This window comes from Gossypium hirsutum, chromosome D02 (assembly GCF_007990345.1).
Source record: "Gossypium hirsutum isolate 1008001.06 chromosome D02, Gossypium_hirsutum_v2.1, whole genome shotgun sequence".
Taxonomy (NCBI): Eukaryota; Viridiplantae; Streptophyta; class Magnoliopsida; order Malvales; family Malvaceae; genus Gossypium; species Gossypium hirsutum.
In genome coordinates, this window is record NC_053438.1 from 1,265,092 (window position 1) to 1,282,886 (window position 17,795).

At 33.9% G+C, this 17,795-nt stretch overlaps 4 protein-coding genes across 4 annotated transcripts; 3 read left to right on the plus strand and 1 right to left on the minus strand.

The window, feature by feature from the left end:
- Positions 1–3,217: 3,217 nt before the first annotated feature.
- Positions 3,218–5,865, minus strand: LOC107935563 (pentatricopeptide repeat-containing protein At4g21065). The gene has a single exon (XM_016868191.2). It carries the CDS (start codon positions 5,750–5,752, stop codon positions 3,569–3,571), a length of 2,184 nt encoding a protein of 727 aa, XP_016723680.1. The 5' UTR covers positions 5,753–5,865; the 3' UTR covers positions 3,218–3,568.
- A 1,073-nt stretch (positions 5,866–6,938) lies between these two features.
- LOC107939716 (60S ribosomal protein L38) lies at positions 6,939–8,837 on the plus strand. The gene is made up of 3 exons (XM_016873082.2): positions 6,939–7,072; positions 7,810–7,993; positions 8,603–8,837. The coding sequence occupies exons 1-3, from the start codon at positions 7,070–7,072 to the stop codon at positions 8,623–8,625; spliced, it is 210 nt and encodes a 69-aa protein (XP_016728571.1). The 5' UTR covers positions 6,939–7,069; the 3' UTR covers positions 8,626–8,837.
- Positions 8,838–9,165: 328 nt separating this feature from the next.
- Positions 9,166–13,335, plus strand: LOC107935577 (DELLA protein 2-like). The gene is made up of 2 exons (XM_016868202.1): positions 9,166–9,792; positions 13,306–13,335. Exons 1-2 carry the CDS (start codon positions 9,166–9,168, stop codon positions 13,333–13,335), a joined length of 657 nt encoding a protein of 218 aa, XP_016723691.1.
- A 1,811-nt stretch (positions 13,336–15,146) lies between these two features.
- Positions 15,147–17,416, plus strand: LOC121214894 (DELLA protein 2-like). The gene is made up of 2 exons (XM_041089392.1): positions 15,147–15,672; positions 17,361–17,416. The coding sequence occupies exons 1-2, from the start codon at positions 15,183–15,185 to the stop codon at positions 17,414–17,416; spliced, it is 546 nt and encodes a 181-aa protein (XP_040945326.1). The 5' UTR covers positions 15,147–15,182.
- The last annotated feature ends 379 nt before the right edge of the window (positions 17,417–17,795 follow it).

The following is a 17,795-nucleotide window of genomic DNA, read 5'->3' on the forward strand; positions in this document are numbered from 1 at the left end:
TCATTGATATTTCCAAACAATCCTCCATTTAGTATCTTTCTCGTCCCATGTAACTGCTTTTAATATATGGTATGCACTTTTAATCGAGAAACCTCCATTTGTTGTACATATCGAAAAGATTTTATCAAGGCCAGCTAGATTTTATCAGAGCATTCTTTAAAGGCCTCAAGATCCCAAGCTCCATCCTCTGTTGCCATATCATTAAGGAAACAACTTCTGATCGGCCTATCCGTGGGAGATACATATGTTTTTAACGATCCTATTTTCGGGACCCAATAGTCCTCCCAACACCGAACTGATACTCCTACTCCTATGGACTAACATAGATTTTCTCTCAACAATGGCCAAACCTTTGCTATCACTCCCCATATAGTTGAGGAATTCTGTTTCTTAATGTCTTCGAGAATCCTCTCTCTTATCCCATATTTTGAGCTTAAGATCCTAACCCATATGTTTTCTTTTCTGATGACAAGATTATACCCTAATTTTAACAAGAATGAGGTATTTTGGTCTTTCAGGTGTCGAAGGCCTAAGCCACTACACGAACATGGTTAACATATAGAGCTCCAATCAACCAACATCATTTTACGCTTTCCTGTATTGGATCCCCAGATGAATTGCTTTGCTAGGTGTTCAATTTCCTCACATATCCCTTTAATTATCTTAGACCTTTCCTCGCATTAATTATTAGCCAATTTATTATTTATTCTAAAGTAATATTTTAAAAACTAAAAAATAAATAAAATACATGATATTTTTTTAATTTCACTTATAAAATTTAAAAAACTACCATTAACATAGTAAATAATAATTTTTTTAAAAGACAAAAAAAAAAACAAGGCATGGTCTCTTAAGGTCTCTAGTGGGATAACTTTTATGTTTTCTTTTTTCTGCAAAAAGATTCTCCCAAGATTTACAGAGAAAAAAAATTAGTTAAAAGACAATCTTTTAACTATTTATAAATAATAAAAAAATTTCATGGTCCCACTTTCCATGTTCTATTTATTGTTTATTTACATTTTTATTAAAAAAATTAGGTAAGTGGATACTTTAATTATCACCTAACATGCATTGATTATATTTTATACCTACGGGTTATCTTTTTGCTTAACAAAATTATATTTTATTATACTTAAATAATATTATTAGTAATAATAGCATAATAATAGTTCCATCCTCCATGTAATATATATATTTTTTGAGGTTCGATGAAATATAAATATTTTATAAACAAAACTATTATTTTGTTGTTTCCAATTTATTAAGTGGATCTTTTATAAATAAATAAAAAACTGATTTTTTTAATAAAAAATTTAAAAATATATAATATTATTTAAAACACATAAAAGAATAAATCGGGATAAATGATTATTTAAATATGATAATTTTTATTTTTTATTAATTTATATAATTTTAAAATTTTATATTTATGTTTTTCATGTTACATATTGAGATATTACTATATGCCACATTATTAGTGCCACGTCAAACACAAATTATTGATGTTACTGAAGAGATATTAATCTCGTTGATGGAATACAAGTTCAAATACCAACTAGGTAAAAAAAATAAGTATCAAATAGAGATGTTCATGAACCGGGTCGAGTCAAGTTCGTGCTAGGCTTAGACATGAAATTAATATATTTTATGTTTACCCAAGTCCACCTTGACTCCAAATACGAGCCTAAAATTTTGACCTAATCTACTCATATTTGTAAATAGTTAGCTCATTTTTTTTTTGTCCATGGATTGGATGGCTTGCCTGGCTCGACCCAACTTCGGTAAAGATTTTTTTCTTTGGGCCTAACTTTTAAATATTTTTATTTTAAATTTAATTACAATATATATATTAATATTAAATAATATATATTAATATTTTATAAATAGTTGTATACGTTATTTGGTTGGACCAAGCTTGAGCCCAATTATTAAAAATTTTAAATTTAGGCCTTGACTTGGCCCGACCATAGACATGTTTAGTTTAAACTAAAAACATTTTTTTTTACCAATTTTTCAAATATTAAATCTAATATACTGGTTCTAATCTTTATAAATGTTAAAATTTGTAATTCTATTTCTAAATATTGGTTCAAAACATGCATATTTTTATTATTGAAAACAAAATTTTATTTGTATTTCTCAAACATGTTTTTCAATTTCAAAAAATAAAATAATTTTTGAAAATGAAAATAAAATAGAAAATATTTTTTAAACCAAACAGAACCATAGTTTGGAAAATAATACACTTTTAAAAATTATTGTGACATTAATTTAAAATTTTAAGTGTTTAGTATTACTATAAAATTACAGTAAAAAAATTAAAATATTCATTTTAATTGTTGTGGTAAAAACTAAAAACTAAATCATTAAGTTAGATTAATTTTAAATTCTTTAAGTGAAAACCAATAAGTCAAAAATCAAAATCACCTAAACATGTTCATGGCACCCTTTACAATGAGTAATTCAAAACTACAATTTCTCTTCTACCAAAGAACAAACTTCAATGCTCTTAAACATGACAAAGGTATACTGCAGAAGTAAATACAATATCAAACATGTTCATGCATTGTTACTGTAAGTGACTAATTGACTAGGGATTACAAAACAATGGAAGCTTATAACTTCAATTAATGCAACACTGGCAACAGAGTATGCAAGGTCATGGCCAGCATATGCTAGATCTTCTCCATTTTGTGGCTGGATGAATCCTTGTGCCATCCAAAACTTGATATAAGCACAATCCATGCATTAAATTGTAGGTGACAATTCAATGTAATAATGGCTTCTTTAATCATCTTTTCCTTGTATAAAGGATTGATTATAGAACTAAATCTCACTACCGACTCGTTCATTCATCATATATCAAAGCAAGCTTGCCGTTTCTGTCGATTTAACTAGAAACATAATTATTTGTTTCACCACAATCTCCATGTTTTTCGAAATAAAGAACAGTAAGCACACTCCAATTATGAGTGACTCGTTAGTTCCATCATGGTAATAACTTATCCGATCCTCTTTTCCTTGCATAATGCATCGATTAAAGAAATGAAAGTCACTACATTAGGATGGACACTATTCATCATTCTATCGAGCAAGCTTATCGCTTCTGTTCTGTCCATTTACCTTCAATCGTTTCACCCAAACTCAATGTCCCTCATAATTAAAGAGCAATAAACAAAGTATTATTTCAAATGCGAAGGAAGGTGATCACCAAAAGAAAAATTAAACCATCATCAAATTCATTTCCTTGGTGATGAGAAATGTGCTTCAATCTTATTCAATTGATTTTTACTACAATTTTTAAAAACCATGCAAACATTTTTGTGCCGTACAGATATTTGTATAGACACTCGTATCCAAATCCCAGTAACATAGGAGGTATCCCTTCACAGCAGAACCAGAATGATAATTTCAGCAATTTATAATGCTTAAATTATGAACCCAACATAACACAAGCACCAAATGACTAACAGAGCCTTCCTCGCATTGCCATTGTCCACTAAATACCCCGATGTCTTTTCAGAGACCACGTTCATTTCAAGACAAAGATTAAATCGTCCCAAGAGCTTCACCAGAAATCCTTGCAAGAACAAGAACCCAATTGAAAATGGTGGAACCGTTGTCCGTCTCTTACAATAAGATGCCTGCCTGTAACCTTGGAAGTAAACTTCAAAAACGAGTGACAATCACCACAAGTTTGTAGGTTCTTTATGATCGTAAGAGTAGTTCCCGGCTCAGTACCGATAAGTCCCCAAGCGACAGCCAATCGTTCGCTATGAACCTTCATAGACTCCTCTTTCTCTTCATTTTCCAAGTCATGAACTACCATATCTGTTTCAGCAACATATCCAGCTTCTTTAAGTTTTGTATTAAGCTCATTCAACTTTTCATAGATTCCAGCAGACCGATGATGTGATCTATCTCCGGCCATAAAAACATGTACCGAGCCATTGATCTCGATCTGGCTCCAACCGGGTTCTTTAAACAATCCTTTATTCCTCATCATGCTTCTTGTTTTAGCTGCTTCCTTCCACTTACCAGCCGATGTATATATATTAGCCATCAAAACATAACTGCTGGTGTTTCCGGGATTTAAATCTAACAACTTCTTGGCTACATATTCGCCGAGTTCGATTTTACAATGTTTCCTACATGAACTAAGCAATGGAGCCCAAACTTGAGCTTCTACTTGCAGAGGCATCTCTTGGATGGTTTTCAAAGCCAAGTCAAAGTGACCAGCTCGTCCAAGGAGATCGACCAAGCAAGTATAATGCTCTATTCCGGGCTCTATTCCGTAATCGTCTTTCATGCTTTTGTAGTACTTCAACCCATCTTCTACCAACCCTGAATGACTGCAAGCCAATAATATGCTTGTGAAAACAACATGATCTAGGCTGCACGGTTTGGTTATCTGCATCCGGTGAAATAGTTTCAGAGCCTCGTTACCCATTCCGTGAATCGCGTAACCATTTATCATGGAACTCCAAACAGCTAAGTCTTTATGTAACACTCCTGCAAATACTTCTTCTGCCTTGTCTATCCTCCCACATTTACAGTACATGTGAATCAATGAGGTCTGAACCTGCTGATTTGACGCCAAACCATTCAATTTCACATAATGTTCAATCTCGTTCCCGATGCTCAGTGACCCCAAATCAGCACAAGCAGAGAGTATGCTGGCAATGGTAGCTTCATTTGGTTTAAGATCGGTTCTTAATAAACTCTTGAATAAATCCAATGCTTCAGCAGGGTAACCATGCTGAGTATTCGCTGCAATCATTGATGTCCACAAGAAAATACATTTCTCGTCTACCATTTCGAAAACTCGTCGAGCCGACACAATGTCACCACATTTTGAATACATATTAAGAACCGAGTTATCGATCGAAGCTTCACCATGAAATCCACTTTTTAGAACAAGGGAATGAACTGATGATGCCAATAACAAATTCCCAGATTTCACACAACCCGAAATGATCTTAACAAACAGCACCATATCTTGACTAACACACCCCATTTGTCTCATTCTATTAAAAAGATTGAATGCTTCCCCAACATTCCCAACACTTACATAGCCACCAATAATAGTAGTCCATGAAAGGATCGATCTTTCATCCACTGTATCAAAAATAGAACGAGCATCATCAATTAACCCAAATTTAACATACATATTCACAACCGAATTCGCTAAAGGTATCTCGCAATGTAGCAACCCAAGCTTGAACACACAACAGTGCATTGATAAGCCTAGTCGAAGATTAGTACAAGCAGCTATAACACTAACAAAAGTGGAAGCATTCAGCTCAAAACCAATAACCCACATTTCTTTCAACAAATTCATTGCTTCCATCACACGGAAACAACGACAATAAGCAGAAATCATAGTGTTCCAACAAACAACATTTCTCATAACCATTTCGTCGAACACATTCCGTGCAGAGGCCAAGTCAGAGCATTTCGAGTACATATCGAGAAGAGATGTTTGTACGAAGATGTCTTGTTGAAAACCAAGCTGAAGCACGTGGGCATGGAGCTTTGTACCATCATGAAGAGAATTAAGGGAAGCGCAGGCTTTGAAGAGTAATGGGAAAGTAAAGCTATTGCCATGAACATGAGTGTCTCGTAACATTGAAGAGTAGATTTTGAGAGTGTCAGCGAAATCGCCATTGTTGGTTGAGTTTCTGATTTTCAAGTTGAACAGATAAAGTGGACGCTTCTTTGAAGTGATTGAATTCAAAGGAAAGTGTCGCATTTACAAGTTCCAAACATTTGGTGGTTATTAGCACTAGAAAAGAACGTCATGCAATTGACCTTAAAAAATGGAAACAATAGATATGTTGGTTTGCGGCAGACGTGATGGTCGGGGTGGTGCTTAATCAATATTAATATATTTCTCCAAACATAAGTTTAAAATTTTACTTTATTTTAGAACTATTCATATTATTTTAAATTTTTTAATATTTATATTATATTATTTCAATATTTAATAAAATTATTAATTTTTTATTTATTGAAAATTTTTGTATAGTCATCTTAACGTTATTTTAATTTTTACATTAGAGCGATATTGTTTACTTTGTATATGTTTATCTTTTTAATATAGTTAAAATTACATAATATATAAAAATAATATAATATAAAGTATTATAAACTTAAAAACGGTCTGAGCCAATCCAAACCATATTTTAAATGGACCTAATTTTTGTCCAAACTTATTTTCAGACCTAATTATTTTACCCAAACTCTCTCAAATTTCGACCAGATCTTCGGGCCTAAGTGGACAGTCCGACTCATGAACAGGTCTATTTTGAGAGTATTTTTTAAAATTTAAATTAAATATTATTTAAATAATTATTTAAATTAAGGAAATATTAATAAAAAATGTCTTTCTTTTGTATAAAATTTGTTCTTTTAAATAAATTAAATTGATATAATATGAATTATTAAAATTATATAACTTAAAAATAATTTAAATACAATTATGATATTTGGGCGACCTCCAATAATATCATTTTAAATGTTCAAAATATCATTTTCGATGTTTAAACTTGTGTTATTATATTGAAAGTGTAATGTGTCTTACTAATGCCATTAGTTCATATATTTTAATAAAATTTAAATTTTAGTTTTTTATTTTGAAAATTTTTAAATCAAGTCTCTACATTTAAAAAGTTAAAAGTTAAAATTTTTAATTTTTTATTTAAAAACTTTAGTCTAATCATTAAAATCGTAAATATTTTTGTCAAATTTTATCACCTTGACAGGCATATGGCGGAAATTACAAACGATGATAAAAGTAGGAAGATTGGATATTTAGTTTGTTAAGTATAGGGACTAAATCTCAAATTCTATCAAAGTACAGGGACTAATAGAGAGTTAACCTAAGAAGAAGTAGAACTCTAACGTCATATAACTATTTAACCAAGGTTAAAACAGTCAATACAATATAAAATTTTCTCTAGGGTTTTTTGTGTGCACCCTATATATAGTTAAATATCGAACTTTTGTAGCGCCTTTTTGTGCTTGGGTTATAGCAAATTGAAGAATACGCTGAAATCTTCAATCCAAAATGGTAAAACTCATGTCTCTTTAATTCTCTGAAATTATTCTTATTTTGATGCTCTGTTCTGACTCAATTTCTCACTTGGTCTGCATTTGAATGCTTTGTTTGCATCTTTCTGATTTTCTCCTCATTTGATGGAGCTTTGTAGAAATTTGGGTACTAATATAATGCAACTGATTATCATATATCCGTTTATGTTGGCCTAAATAATGAGAAAATTGTTTCATACAAATCTGGTATGGCTCAATGAACTGTGTTTGAAGATGGGAAAAAGTTAAAAATTTTGCCCATGTTTTTGCTGCATCATTTGATGATATTTTCAGTCTAAAACATCTGAATATGTTTAAGAATGTGTGTGTGCTGTTCTCAGATCTTTAGTTCTAATTTGTGTTTTTACTTGCTCTTTGAGTTGCTGATTTGCTTATTTGCAAATAGTCGTCCTAATGCAATGTTATGTCTTTTCTTTTGGATTTGGCTTATGTTTGAAGGACTTGCACATATTTTTACTACATGTTATGACATTTTAATTCTAGAATATCTGATTATGATATCATTTGTTAAGAATGTGTATATTCTTTTAGTTTCAATCTGTATTTTCCTTGTTCATTGAGTTGCTTATTTACTTATTATGATCCTTATTTTGCGATTTTGGCTCTCACCGGCCTCTGTACTATAATTGATTTATGTCTTTAACTATGATTCGACTTCCTGGGTTAAACGAATGTTTTCTGGGTTATGATTTACAGCCTAAGCAGATTCATGAGATCAAGGACTTCCTTCTGACTGCCAGAAGGAAAGATGCACGCTCTGTAAAGATCAAGAAGAGCAAAGATGTCGTCAAGTTCAAGGTCCGCTGCTCCAAGTACTTGTACACACTTTGCGTGTCGGATGCTGAGAAGGCTGACAAGTTGAAGCAGTCCCTTCCTCCAGGTACATCTATATAAATGATACAGTAATCGTTTTTCTTTTTTCGGTTCAACTAGCATCCTTATTTCAAATCAACAAATATATTATAGAATTGTAGGTCCATAGCAGAAACAAACCATTGTTCTCGTTTCTGCTGTACTGACAGAATTACAATCTGTCTTGCTGTTCTTTCTTACCATGTAGATAACATCTCGAAGTTTCTTGGTCTTTGCTATGATGGTGTAGCCTTGTTTTTCTTATTTCGTTTCAACCAGCATCCTTTTTTGAAATTGAGAAACATGCTATAGAATCATAAACCCATAGCAGAAATGAATCATTGTTTCCCACTGTTATCATACTGGTATCAGTACAATCAATCCTACTGTTCTTTCTTGCCATGCTGGTAATATCTCAAGGTTCTTGGATGAAACAACTGAATAGCCTCGTTTTTCTTATCTTGATGCAACCAGAATCCTTATTTGAAATGAATTATTCGAAGCTAAAATGAAGTATTCTCTCTTTTTTGCCATGCTGGTGGCAATAGAATGTGTTCTTTTTGCCATGTTTGTAACTTGGTAACATTTCAAGGTTCTCCGTCTTGACCTACTTATCTCATGTTGTTCTTGTTTGCAGGTTTGAGTGTTCAAGACCTGTGAAAATATGGCAGCCCCGGGTTTGTCACCTGATTTATAGGTGATGAAAGCTAGGTTTTTAGTTTTGGGTTTATTGTATTTCTGGTCATTCTGCAACAGTGAGCTCAATTTTCTGTAATTGGATCTATGTTTTTTTGTTGATTAAGGATTTTAGTGATATATGCACTTTTCAATTACAATGAATGTTCTTTTTAATGAAAAACAGAAAATTTTGACGTTGCTTCTCTATATTTTCTTAGCTTTAAAGTTCAAGCAAAAAGCAGCGAATTAAGTAACAAGATATTTATAATTCTATCTATATTTGATTAGTTTACCCTAAAATTTGGGTGACTGATTGGGTAATTTGCCCTAATTCAAAACCATCAGACTTTTAACACTAGATCAGTATCTTATTGGCGAGAACTTGGACTTTATGGAATGGTTGTTCGGCTTTGTGCGTTAGGTTTAAATTATTCAATCAATCAATGTCTCGATTGCTGTTCCTTTTGATGAAATACCGAGAATTCATCGATCAACACTCAGCAGCTACAGTTTTTGCCTACGATGGCCTCTTCGTCTTCTTTTTCTTCTGCTGATGCTGCTTTGGAGCTCTTAGTATCGTGTGCTCATGCAATTGAAGATGGGAATTTGAAAACTGCCGATTCATTCCTGCACCAGATCTGGAACCTTGCTCCTGAAGAACACGGCCTCATAAGCAAACTCGTGAGATACTTTGCCGAAGCTCTAGTTCGACGAGCTTACGGTCTCCATCCTTCTTATTATACCTATTCGTATCTGCAAATACCTCATCCACTGTATTACTATTATTATTACTCGAGGTTTGATATCAATGAAATGGTGGGAGAAGCCATCGAAAGTGCCGCGATAGGAAAGAAGGGATTTCATCTTATTGATTTCCACATTCCGCATCTGTATGGAAGGGGATATTTGTTCAAGACACTATCGAATCGCTCCAGCGATCCCTTGTCGGTCCGTATAACCGTCGTATTACTAACTTTTCTGAAAAATACCGTCGATTTCCAAGAAGAAATGGAGTATTTGACTGGAGTGGGTAAGCCATTGAAAATAGAGTTGAAGAGGGAAGATCTGAGAATTGTTTACGCTAATAGTTTGGGAGAAGTGGATGAATCTACGTTGGATTTGAGAAGAACAAACGATGATGAGGCTTTGGTGGTTTATTATTGTTGTTCCAATAGGGTCGGAAGCGTGTAAATTATTGTACTAAAAAATCACACAAAGTTCAATTCCCAGGGAAGAGAGGTGGATCACATGGATCTCTTAAATACCAAGTCTTTCCTTAGACAGAATATCCCTTCTATAGTAATTTAATAGCACAATTAAATACTACTATTATACACTCAAATATTGAAAGAAAAATAGGACAAGAAAGAACACAAGAGTTTTAACGAGGTTCGGTAAATTATACCTACGTCCTCGGGTACTAACACCAGATGATAACTTTACTATCTTCAAAGTATTACAAACAAATAGAATTCCTTAAGAATTCTCAAATGGGAGAAAAAGAAAACTAAGAGAGAAAGATTGGTTGGGATGAATTGAAATGAGAAATGAGAAGGCCTATTTATAGTTGAGGTTCAAGGACCAAACAATAAATAGCCCATTATCTCAAGGACCAAAAAAAATTATCCCTTGCCACTTTTCCAAAGTTGGTGGTTGTCATTATTGATTGTCTCCCATTAATGTTAATGGCAACCATTATTAATTGTCTTCCATTAATGTTAACAATCTCCACCTTGAAGATTTGATTAGGATAATCACATCTTCACACACTTCCTTCAACTCTCCAAATTCGATAAAGCTATCTTTTGTAGTGCCTACAAATGCGCTCTCGAGCGCCATACACCTGAAGGTACTCAAATTCTCAGGATGTTAATCAAGTTCAAACAATGATTAAACTTGATTGTTGTTACCACCTTGGTCATCATATCTGCGGGATTATCTGCTGTCGGAATCTTCTGAAGTAGAATTTTTCCTTTTTCAAAGACTTCCCGCACAAAGTGATATCTTACGTCGATATGCTTGGTTCTTGAATGATAGACTTGATTTTTCGCTAAATGAATAGCGCTCTGACTGTCACAATATAAACTTATGTGACTTTGAACAACTCCTAAGTCTTTCAACAATCCATTAAGCCAAATAGCCTCCTTAACAGCTTCTGTAACTGCCATATATTCTGCCTCTGTAGTAGACACAGCTACTGTAGACTGTAAGGTAGACTTCCAACTCACTGGGGCTTTCGCAAGAGTAAACAGATACCCCGTAGTTGAACGACGTTTATCTAAATCACCAGCAAAGTCGGAATCAACATATCCAACTACAAACTGACCAAGTGCTTCATCCTGTTCAAAAATTAAACCAACATCTACGGTTTTTCGAAGATACCGTAGAATCCATTTCACAGCTTGCCAATGTCATGCATATACCTGCTCACAACTCCAACAGCTTGTGAAATGTCAGGCCTCGTACACACCATCGCATACATCAAACTCCCAACTGCATTAACATATGGGACTTTCGCCATATATTCTCTTTCATCTTCAGTCTTCGGAGATAATTGAGCACTAAGTTTCAAATGAGAAGCAAGTGGGGTACTTACATGTTTTGTGTTTTCATTTACACCAAAACATTGTAATACCTTTTTCAGATATTGCTTCTGATTTAAACAGAGCTTGCCTCTCGGTCTATCTCTACTTATCTCCATGCCGAGAATCTTCTTGGCCTCACCTAGATCTTTCATCTCGAACTCTTGATTCAACTGAGCCTTCAGCTTATCTATCTCATTTTGGCTCTTCGAAGCGATTAACATATCATCAACATACAAGAGTAGATAAATGAAAGATCCGTCATGCAGCTTCTGCAAATATACACAATTGTCATATTTGCTTCTTGTGTACTTCTGCCTTCTCATAAAGCTATCAAATCGCTTGTACCACTGCCTCGGGGATTGCTTCAATCCATATAGCGATTTGTTAAGTTTACAAACCCAATTTCTACCACCAGCATCTGTGTATCCTTCTGGCTGAGTCATATAGATCTCCTCTTCTAACTCACCATGCAAGAAAGCCGTCTTAACATCAAGTTGAGCTAGCTCCAAATTCAACTGTGCTACCAAGGCCAACAAAATTCTAATGGAGGAATGCTTCACAACAGGGGAAAATACATCATTGTAGTCAATTCCCTCCTTCTGAGCGTAGCCTTTAGCTACCAATCTTGCCTTGTAGCGAATATCCTTCTTGCTAGGAGATCCATCTTTCTTTGCGAATACCCACTTGCATCCGATTGCCCTTTTACCTTTCGGTAATTGCGCCAACTCCCAAGTATTGTTCTTCCGAAGAGACTGCATTTCTTCATCCATGGCGCTTTTCCATTTATCACTTTCTAAGCTTTGCATTGCTTCTTGATAAATGATAGGAATATCATCAACAACGGGAAGGGCGTAGGCCACCATATCAGTAAATCGAGCAGGTTTACGAATTTCTCTCCGTGGCCTTGCAACTGCAACTGGTTCTGGTGTACTTAGTGGTTCTTGGGTCAGAACCTCTTCAACCTCTAATTCCTCCATTGTGGCTGGAGAATTAGACTTATTAACTGGGCAAATCCCCATCTGCTCAAACTCCACCTGTTTTGGAGTACACTCCACCTGCTGTGGAGTATTGCTCGTCTGAATATCTTTATCTGCTACCTTTTTCAATGTGGCAGATTCATCAAAGGTAACATCTCTGCTACAGATCATTTTCTTTGTGCTTAAGCACCAAAGACGAAATCCCTTCACTCCAGAAGTGATTCCCATAAAGAGAGCTTTCTTTGCCCTCGGATCTAACTTTGACTCCTTCACATGGTAATATGCAGTGGTTCCAAACACATGTAAGGAATCATAATCTGTAGCCGGTTTTCCAGACCATACCTCCATAGGAGTTTTTCTTTCTAATGCAGATGATGGCAAACGATTAACAAGATGGCCAGCGTATGTCACAGCGTCAGCCCAAAATTGCTTGCCCAACCCAGCATTGGACAACATACATCGAACTTTCTCCAGTAATGTTCGATTCATACGCTCTGCCAATCCGTTCTGCTGTGGCGTATCCCTAACTGTGAAGTGTCGGACAATACCATACTCTTGGCACACATCGAAGAACGGATCACTTTTATATTCCCCTCCATTGTCCGTCCTAAGCCGCTTGATTTTCTTGCCAGTCTGGTTTTCGATCATAGTTTTCCATTTAAGAAAAACTCTAAGCACTTCATCCTTAGTTCTCATGGTATACACCCAAACTCTTCTGGAAAAGTCATCAACAAAAGTAACAAAGTAGTGTTTTCCTCCCAATGAAGGTGTCTTGGAAGGCCCCCACACATCTGAGTGAACATATTCCAAAATACCTTTTGTATTATGGATAGCAGTACCGAATTTCACTCTCTTTTGCTTTCCCAGAACACAATGCTCGTAAAATTTTAATTTGCAAGCCTTTGCACCTTTCAACAATCCTTGCTTTGCCAGAATTTGCAAGGATTTTTCGCTGGCATGTCCCAACTTCATATGCCACAACTGTATTGAGTCCAATTCTTTGTTGCCGGAAACTGCAGCGACTGCTCCAATAACTGTACTACCTTGGTAGTAATATAAGTTATTTTTCCTGATGCCCTTCAATATCACAAGTGCGCCAGATGTCACTTTCAAAACCCCATCTTTCATAGTAACAAGTGAACCATTGGATTACAAGGCTCCCAATGAGATGAGATTTTTCTTCAAACTGGGCACGTACCGAACATCAGTCAGAACTCTGGTTGATCCATCTTTATTCTTTAATTGGATTGAACCTATCCCAACAGTTTTACAGGCATTGTCATTGCCCATATAAACAACTCCTCCATTTAGTTCTACTAAATCAGAGAACCACTCCCGGTTAAGGGACATATGATAGGTACAACCCGAATCCAATATCCACTCATCTGAATGGAACGACGATGATGATGCAACCAGTGATAGTTCAGAGTCACTAGTATCATGCTTAGCAACACAAGTATCTACAGCAGCTTTTCCCTTATTCTTCAGCTTTGGACAATTTTTCTTCCAGTGGCCTTTCTCATGACAAAAAGCACATTCATCTTTCCCGAGTCTGGACTTTGACTTTGATCTCCCCTTTTGAGTTTTCTTCCGAGTGTATGAACGACCTCGGACTACTAAAGCTTCTGTATCTCTTATTGAGTTTTTCTGTTTGTCCTTCTTTCTCTGTTCATAACTGTATAAGGCCGCACAGACTTCGCTCAGAGATATATCACTCCTGCCATGAAGTAGAGTAGTTTCTAGGAACTCAAACTCCTCAGGAAGTGACCCCAACAGCATCAAAGCCAAATCTTCATCTTTGAATGTCTCATCCATATTCAGCAAATCAGTGACTAACTGATTAAATTTGGTGATGTGATCATTCATTGTGGTACTTGGGACGTATGTGAAGCGAAACAGTCTTTTCATCAAGTGGAGCTTATTTTGACTGTTTTTCTTCAAAAAAATTTCTTCAAGTGCCACCCACAACTTATTTGCAGAAGTCTCCTTTGAAAAAGCATACCCCTGCTCTCGAGAAAGGCATGATCGAATTGTGCCACATGCCAACCGATTGATCGCCTTCCAATCTTTCTCCTGTACATCATCTGGTTTCTCTTCATCAATGGCAATGTCTAGACCCTGCTGAAAAAGGGCATCTAGAACCTCACTTTGCCACATACCAAAATGGCCCGTGCCATCAAAGATCTCCACGGCCAATCTTGCATTTGCAATTGTCGGTCTTGTCCACATGGACGATGTTGAAGCTCCTACACCGACCGTTTTCTCCATAATCTTTCAATATACCTAAGGAAATCTTTTCTGATGTGGAAGATCAGTTTAAACTGCAACCACAGAGCATACTACGATTAACCTTCGGCTCTTGATACCACTTGTTGTTCCAATAGGGTCGGAAGCGTGTAAATTATTGTACTAAAAAATCACACAAAGTTCAATTCCCAGGGAAGAAAGGTGGATCACATGGATCTCTTAAATACCAAGTCTTTCCTTAGACAGAATATCCCTTCTATAGTAATTTAATAGCACAATTAAATACTACTATTATACCCTCAAATATTGAAAGAAAAATAGGACAAGAAAGAACACAAGAGTTTTAACGAGGTTCGGTAAATTATACCTACGTCCTCGGGCACTAACACCAGATGATAACTTTACTATCTTCAAAGTATTACAAACAAATAGAATTCCTTAAGAATTCTCAAATGGGAGAAAAAGAAAACTAAGAGAGAAAAATTGGTTGGGATGAATTGAAATGAGAAATGAGAAGGCCTATTTATAGTTGAGGTTCAAGGACCAAACAATAAATAGCCCATTATCTCAAGGACCAAAAAAAATTATCCCTTACCACTTTTCCAAAGTTGGTGGTTGTCATTATTGATTGTCTCCCATTAATGTTAATGACAACCATTATTAATTGTCTTCCATTAATGTTAACAATTATAACTTCAAATTTCATACACTGTTGGCAGAGGCAGAAGCAATGAAGAAAGAATTGATCAAATTGAGGCAGATAAATCCAGAAATTGTGATCATGCAAGAACAATACGCTAACGATAACGACGGGAATTTCATCAAACGCTTGGAGTACTCTTTTCGATATTACTCTAACTTTTTTCAATATTATTCTAATCTTTTCAAATCTGGGAAACCTCTGGACTACAATACAGCTAAATATTATATGAGACAGATTCATAACATTGTGGCATGTGAAGGCAGGGATCGAATTATGCGACACCAGAGTTTGGATGAATGGCGAGATCTGTTGTTAACAGCGGGCTTTCTTCAAATTCCATTCCAGAAAGATGTTGAGAATTTACATGCTCTGTATTGGGTAGAGGAAATCAAGGAGGAAAAAGGGTGCTTGGTTTTAAGTCACAAGGATTGCCTAATCTTGTTCGTATCATGTTGGAGACCCAGAGCTGGAGAAGAGCATTTCAAATTCAATCTAAACAGCAATAAGTTACGGCAAGGTATTTTTGTTTTCCATTGTTGAATTATTGTAGTCATAGGTGAATATCCATTATTTACTTTATCTCAGTTTCTTAACAAATTAAAAACAATTATAATTTGTTAATATTTTGAACAAAAGAAAAGAAAAAGTGACTAAGTTAGACTTGATCATAGATTGAAACGAGATAAAATTTTAGGTTCTTTTTTTAGTTTTAAGCCTAGTCTAGTTTAAAAAATAGACCTAAAATTTTACCTAAATTCGAGTTAGATATAAAATGCTAAACTTGGATTTGACTCGATTCGCCCATATTAAAATTTTTTATATAAAAATAATTTTAAAAAATATAATACATTAAAAACACTAAAAACTTTAAAATAAATAATTCTCAACAAAATTGAAAATATATTTAAAAAAACCTTTATACTTAAATAACATTAAGATAGACGTAACTTAGCAAGTAAATGCTTTTAATGTAGTAGTAAAATTAATAATAAACTAAAAATTATACAATATCCAAACAATAACAACAATACGACAACAAACAACAGGAAAAAAAAATTTAGGTAGATTTAGGCGAGTTGAAAGAAGTTTACTAGAGGTCTAATCCGTTTAAAAAATGTACATTATTTTTTGTCGAAGTCCTTTTTCTAGACTTATATTTTTGTCTACATCTTTACTTTTCAAGTAAATTTTCGAACTTGAATGAGTGATTCAACTCATAATCAGGTCTATAATTAATGGTGTAAAAGTTATTTAATATAAATCTTAAATATTTTTATTTATCATATTTATTATTAGTATACCCACTTCACCTTCTCACGAATTTAACTTTTTATTAATACATATCATCTCTCATATAATCTTTTTTTTTAAAACAACCATCACATTTAACTTTTCCCAAACATTTTTTTAATTTTCTATTAATCCTATAGTAGTGTGCAATTGAGTTGTCCATGGCCATAGTTAAGTGGCCCGCCTGACCTGATTGGTCCGGCCCAACTTGAGAGTTAAACTGGGTTTGGATAAAGAGATTTTTATCCCTGGCCCAATTTAGCCTGAATTTAAATAAAATAATTTGTAAAATAATTTATTTAAATTTAATTATAAAAATATATTTTATAATTTGTAAACTTTTAGGTGGGCTGAGCAAGGGTCAGGCCTTGACTTTGGATTTTTTTTTTAAATTCTTGATTCAAGTTATGGACACCTCATTATGATATAGTCTAGTTTTAATAATTTAGTTGTATGTTTTACTTACACAAATTTATCAATTTTAATTTTAATATAAAATAAAATAATCAAAATATGGAAATTAGATTGCAAATCTTAATTCTTTTATCTTTTCACAAAATTAATTTCATTAAAATTTAAGATTAATGAAAAGAATTAAAACATATTTAATGAATGATTTTTCATTAAATTAAAAAAAATATTTAAAATCGAGATTCCTCTTTTTAAATAATAATGTGGTTTTCGTTTGAACCTACCTTTTCCATTGGAGAGTGCAATGTATCTTACTACTGCACTCAACATTTGTTGGTAGAACAATAAATTTGAGATATACTAAATATCCATTACCCATTTCGTAGATATTTTTTTGTATTTATGTTTATATTTAAAAATTAATTTAACGTAAAATTCAACATTTTTTTTAGTTATATGATTGCATTGACTAACAATAGCATTATTACCTTTCTACATTCATAGGCTTCAATCCAAGACCTTTTCAGCCATTCCCAGAGGTATCAACTTTTATTTATTAAGAGTTTCACTTTGGTTTAGCTTTAAAAAGTTATTAGTATTACTGGTTTGTATGTTTTATAAACAGATAAAATATAACAGTATGCTTTTATTTTGATTGGAATGATAAAAAAAAACATAAATTATTTTATAAGAAAAATAAAAGGTCTTTTAAACTTGCTTAGAGGATACATATTTTGAGCATTATATATATAGTTTACACATGTTTAGATGATGGATCAAATTAAGATATGTTTTTTTCGACCAAGATGAAATAGGATAAAATATTCTCAGATTCTTACAAGACAAATGTGAGCTTTAGGGCATCGGAGGTTAATAGTTTGAGACACTCTTTGATGTTTAAGTCATTAAATGGTATATTCTCATAAAGAAAGTAAGAAG

Excerpts from the sequence above, each read along its gene's own strand:
- LOC107935563 (XM_016868191.2), bottom strand. The coding sequence starts at position 5,752 with ATGCGACACTTTCCTTTGAATTCAATCACTTCAAAGAAGCGTCCACTT.
- LOC107939716 (XM_016873082.2), top strand. Across the intron at positions 7,994-8,602 it reads GAAGCAGTCCCTTCCTCCAG|GTTTGAGTGTTCAAGACCTG; the intron begins GTACATCTATAT and ends TCTTGTTTGCAG.
- LOC107935577 (XM_016868202.1), top strand. The coding sequence starts at position 9,166 with ATGGCCTCTTCGTCTTCTTTTTCTTCTGCTGATGCTGCTTTGGAGCTC. Across the intron at positions 9,793-13,305 it reads CAAACGATGATGAGGCTTTG|ATGTCACTTTCAAAACCCCA; the intron begins GTGGTTTATTAT and ends CAAGTGCGCCAG.
- LOC121214894 (XM_041089392.1), top strand. The coding sequence starts at position 15,183 with ATGAAGAAAGAATTGATCAAATTGAGGCAGATAAATCCAGAAATTGTG. Across the intron at positions 15,673-17,360 it reads CAGCAATAAGTTACGGCAAG|GCTTCAATCCAAGACCTTTT; the intron begins GTATTTTTGTTT and ends CTACATTCATAG.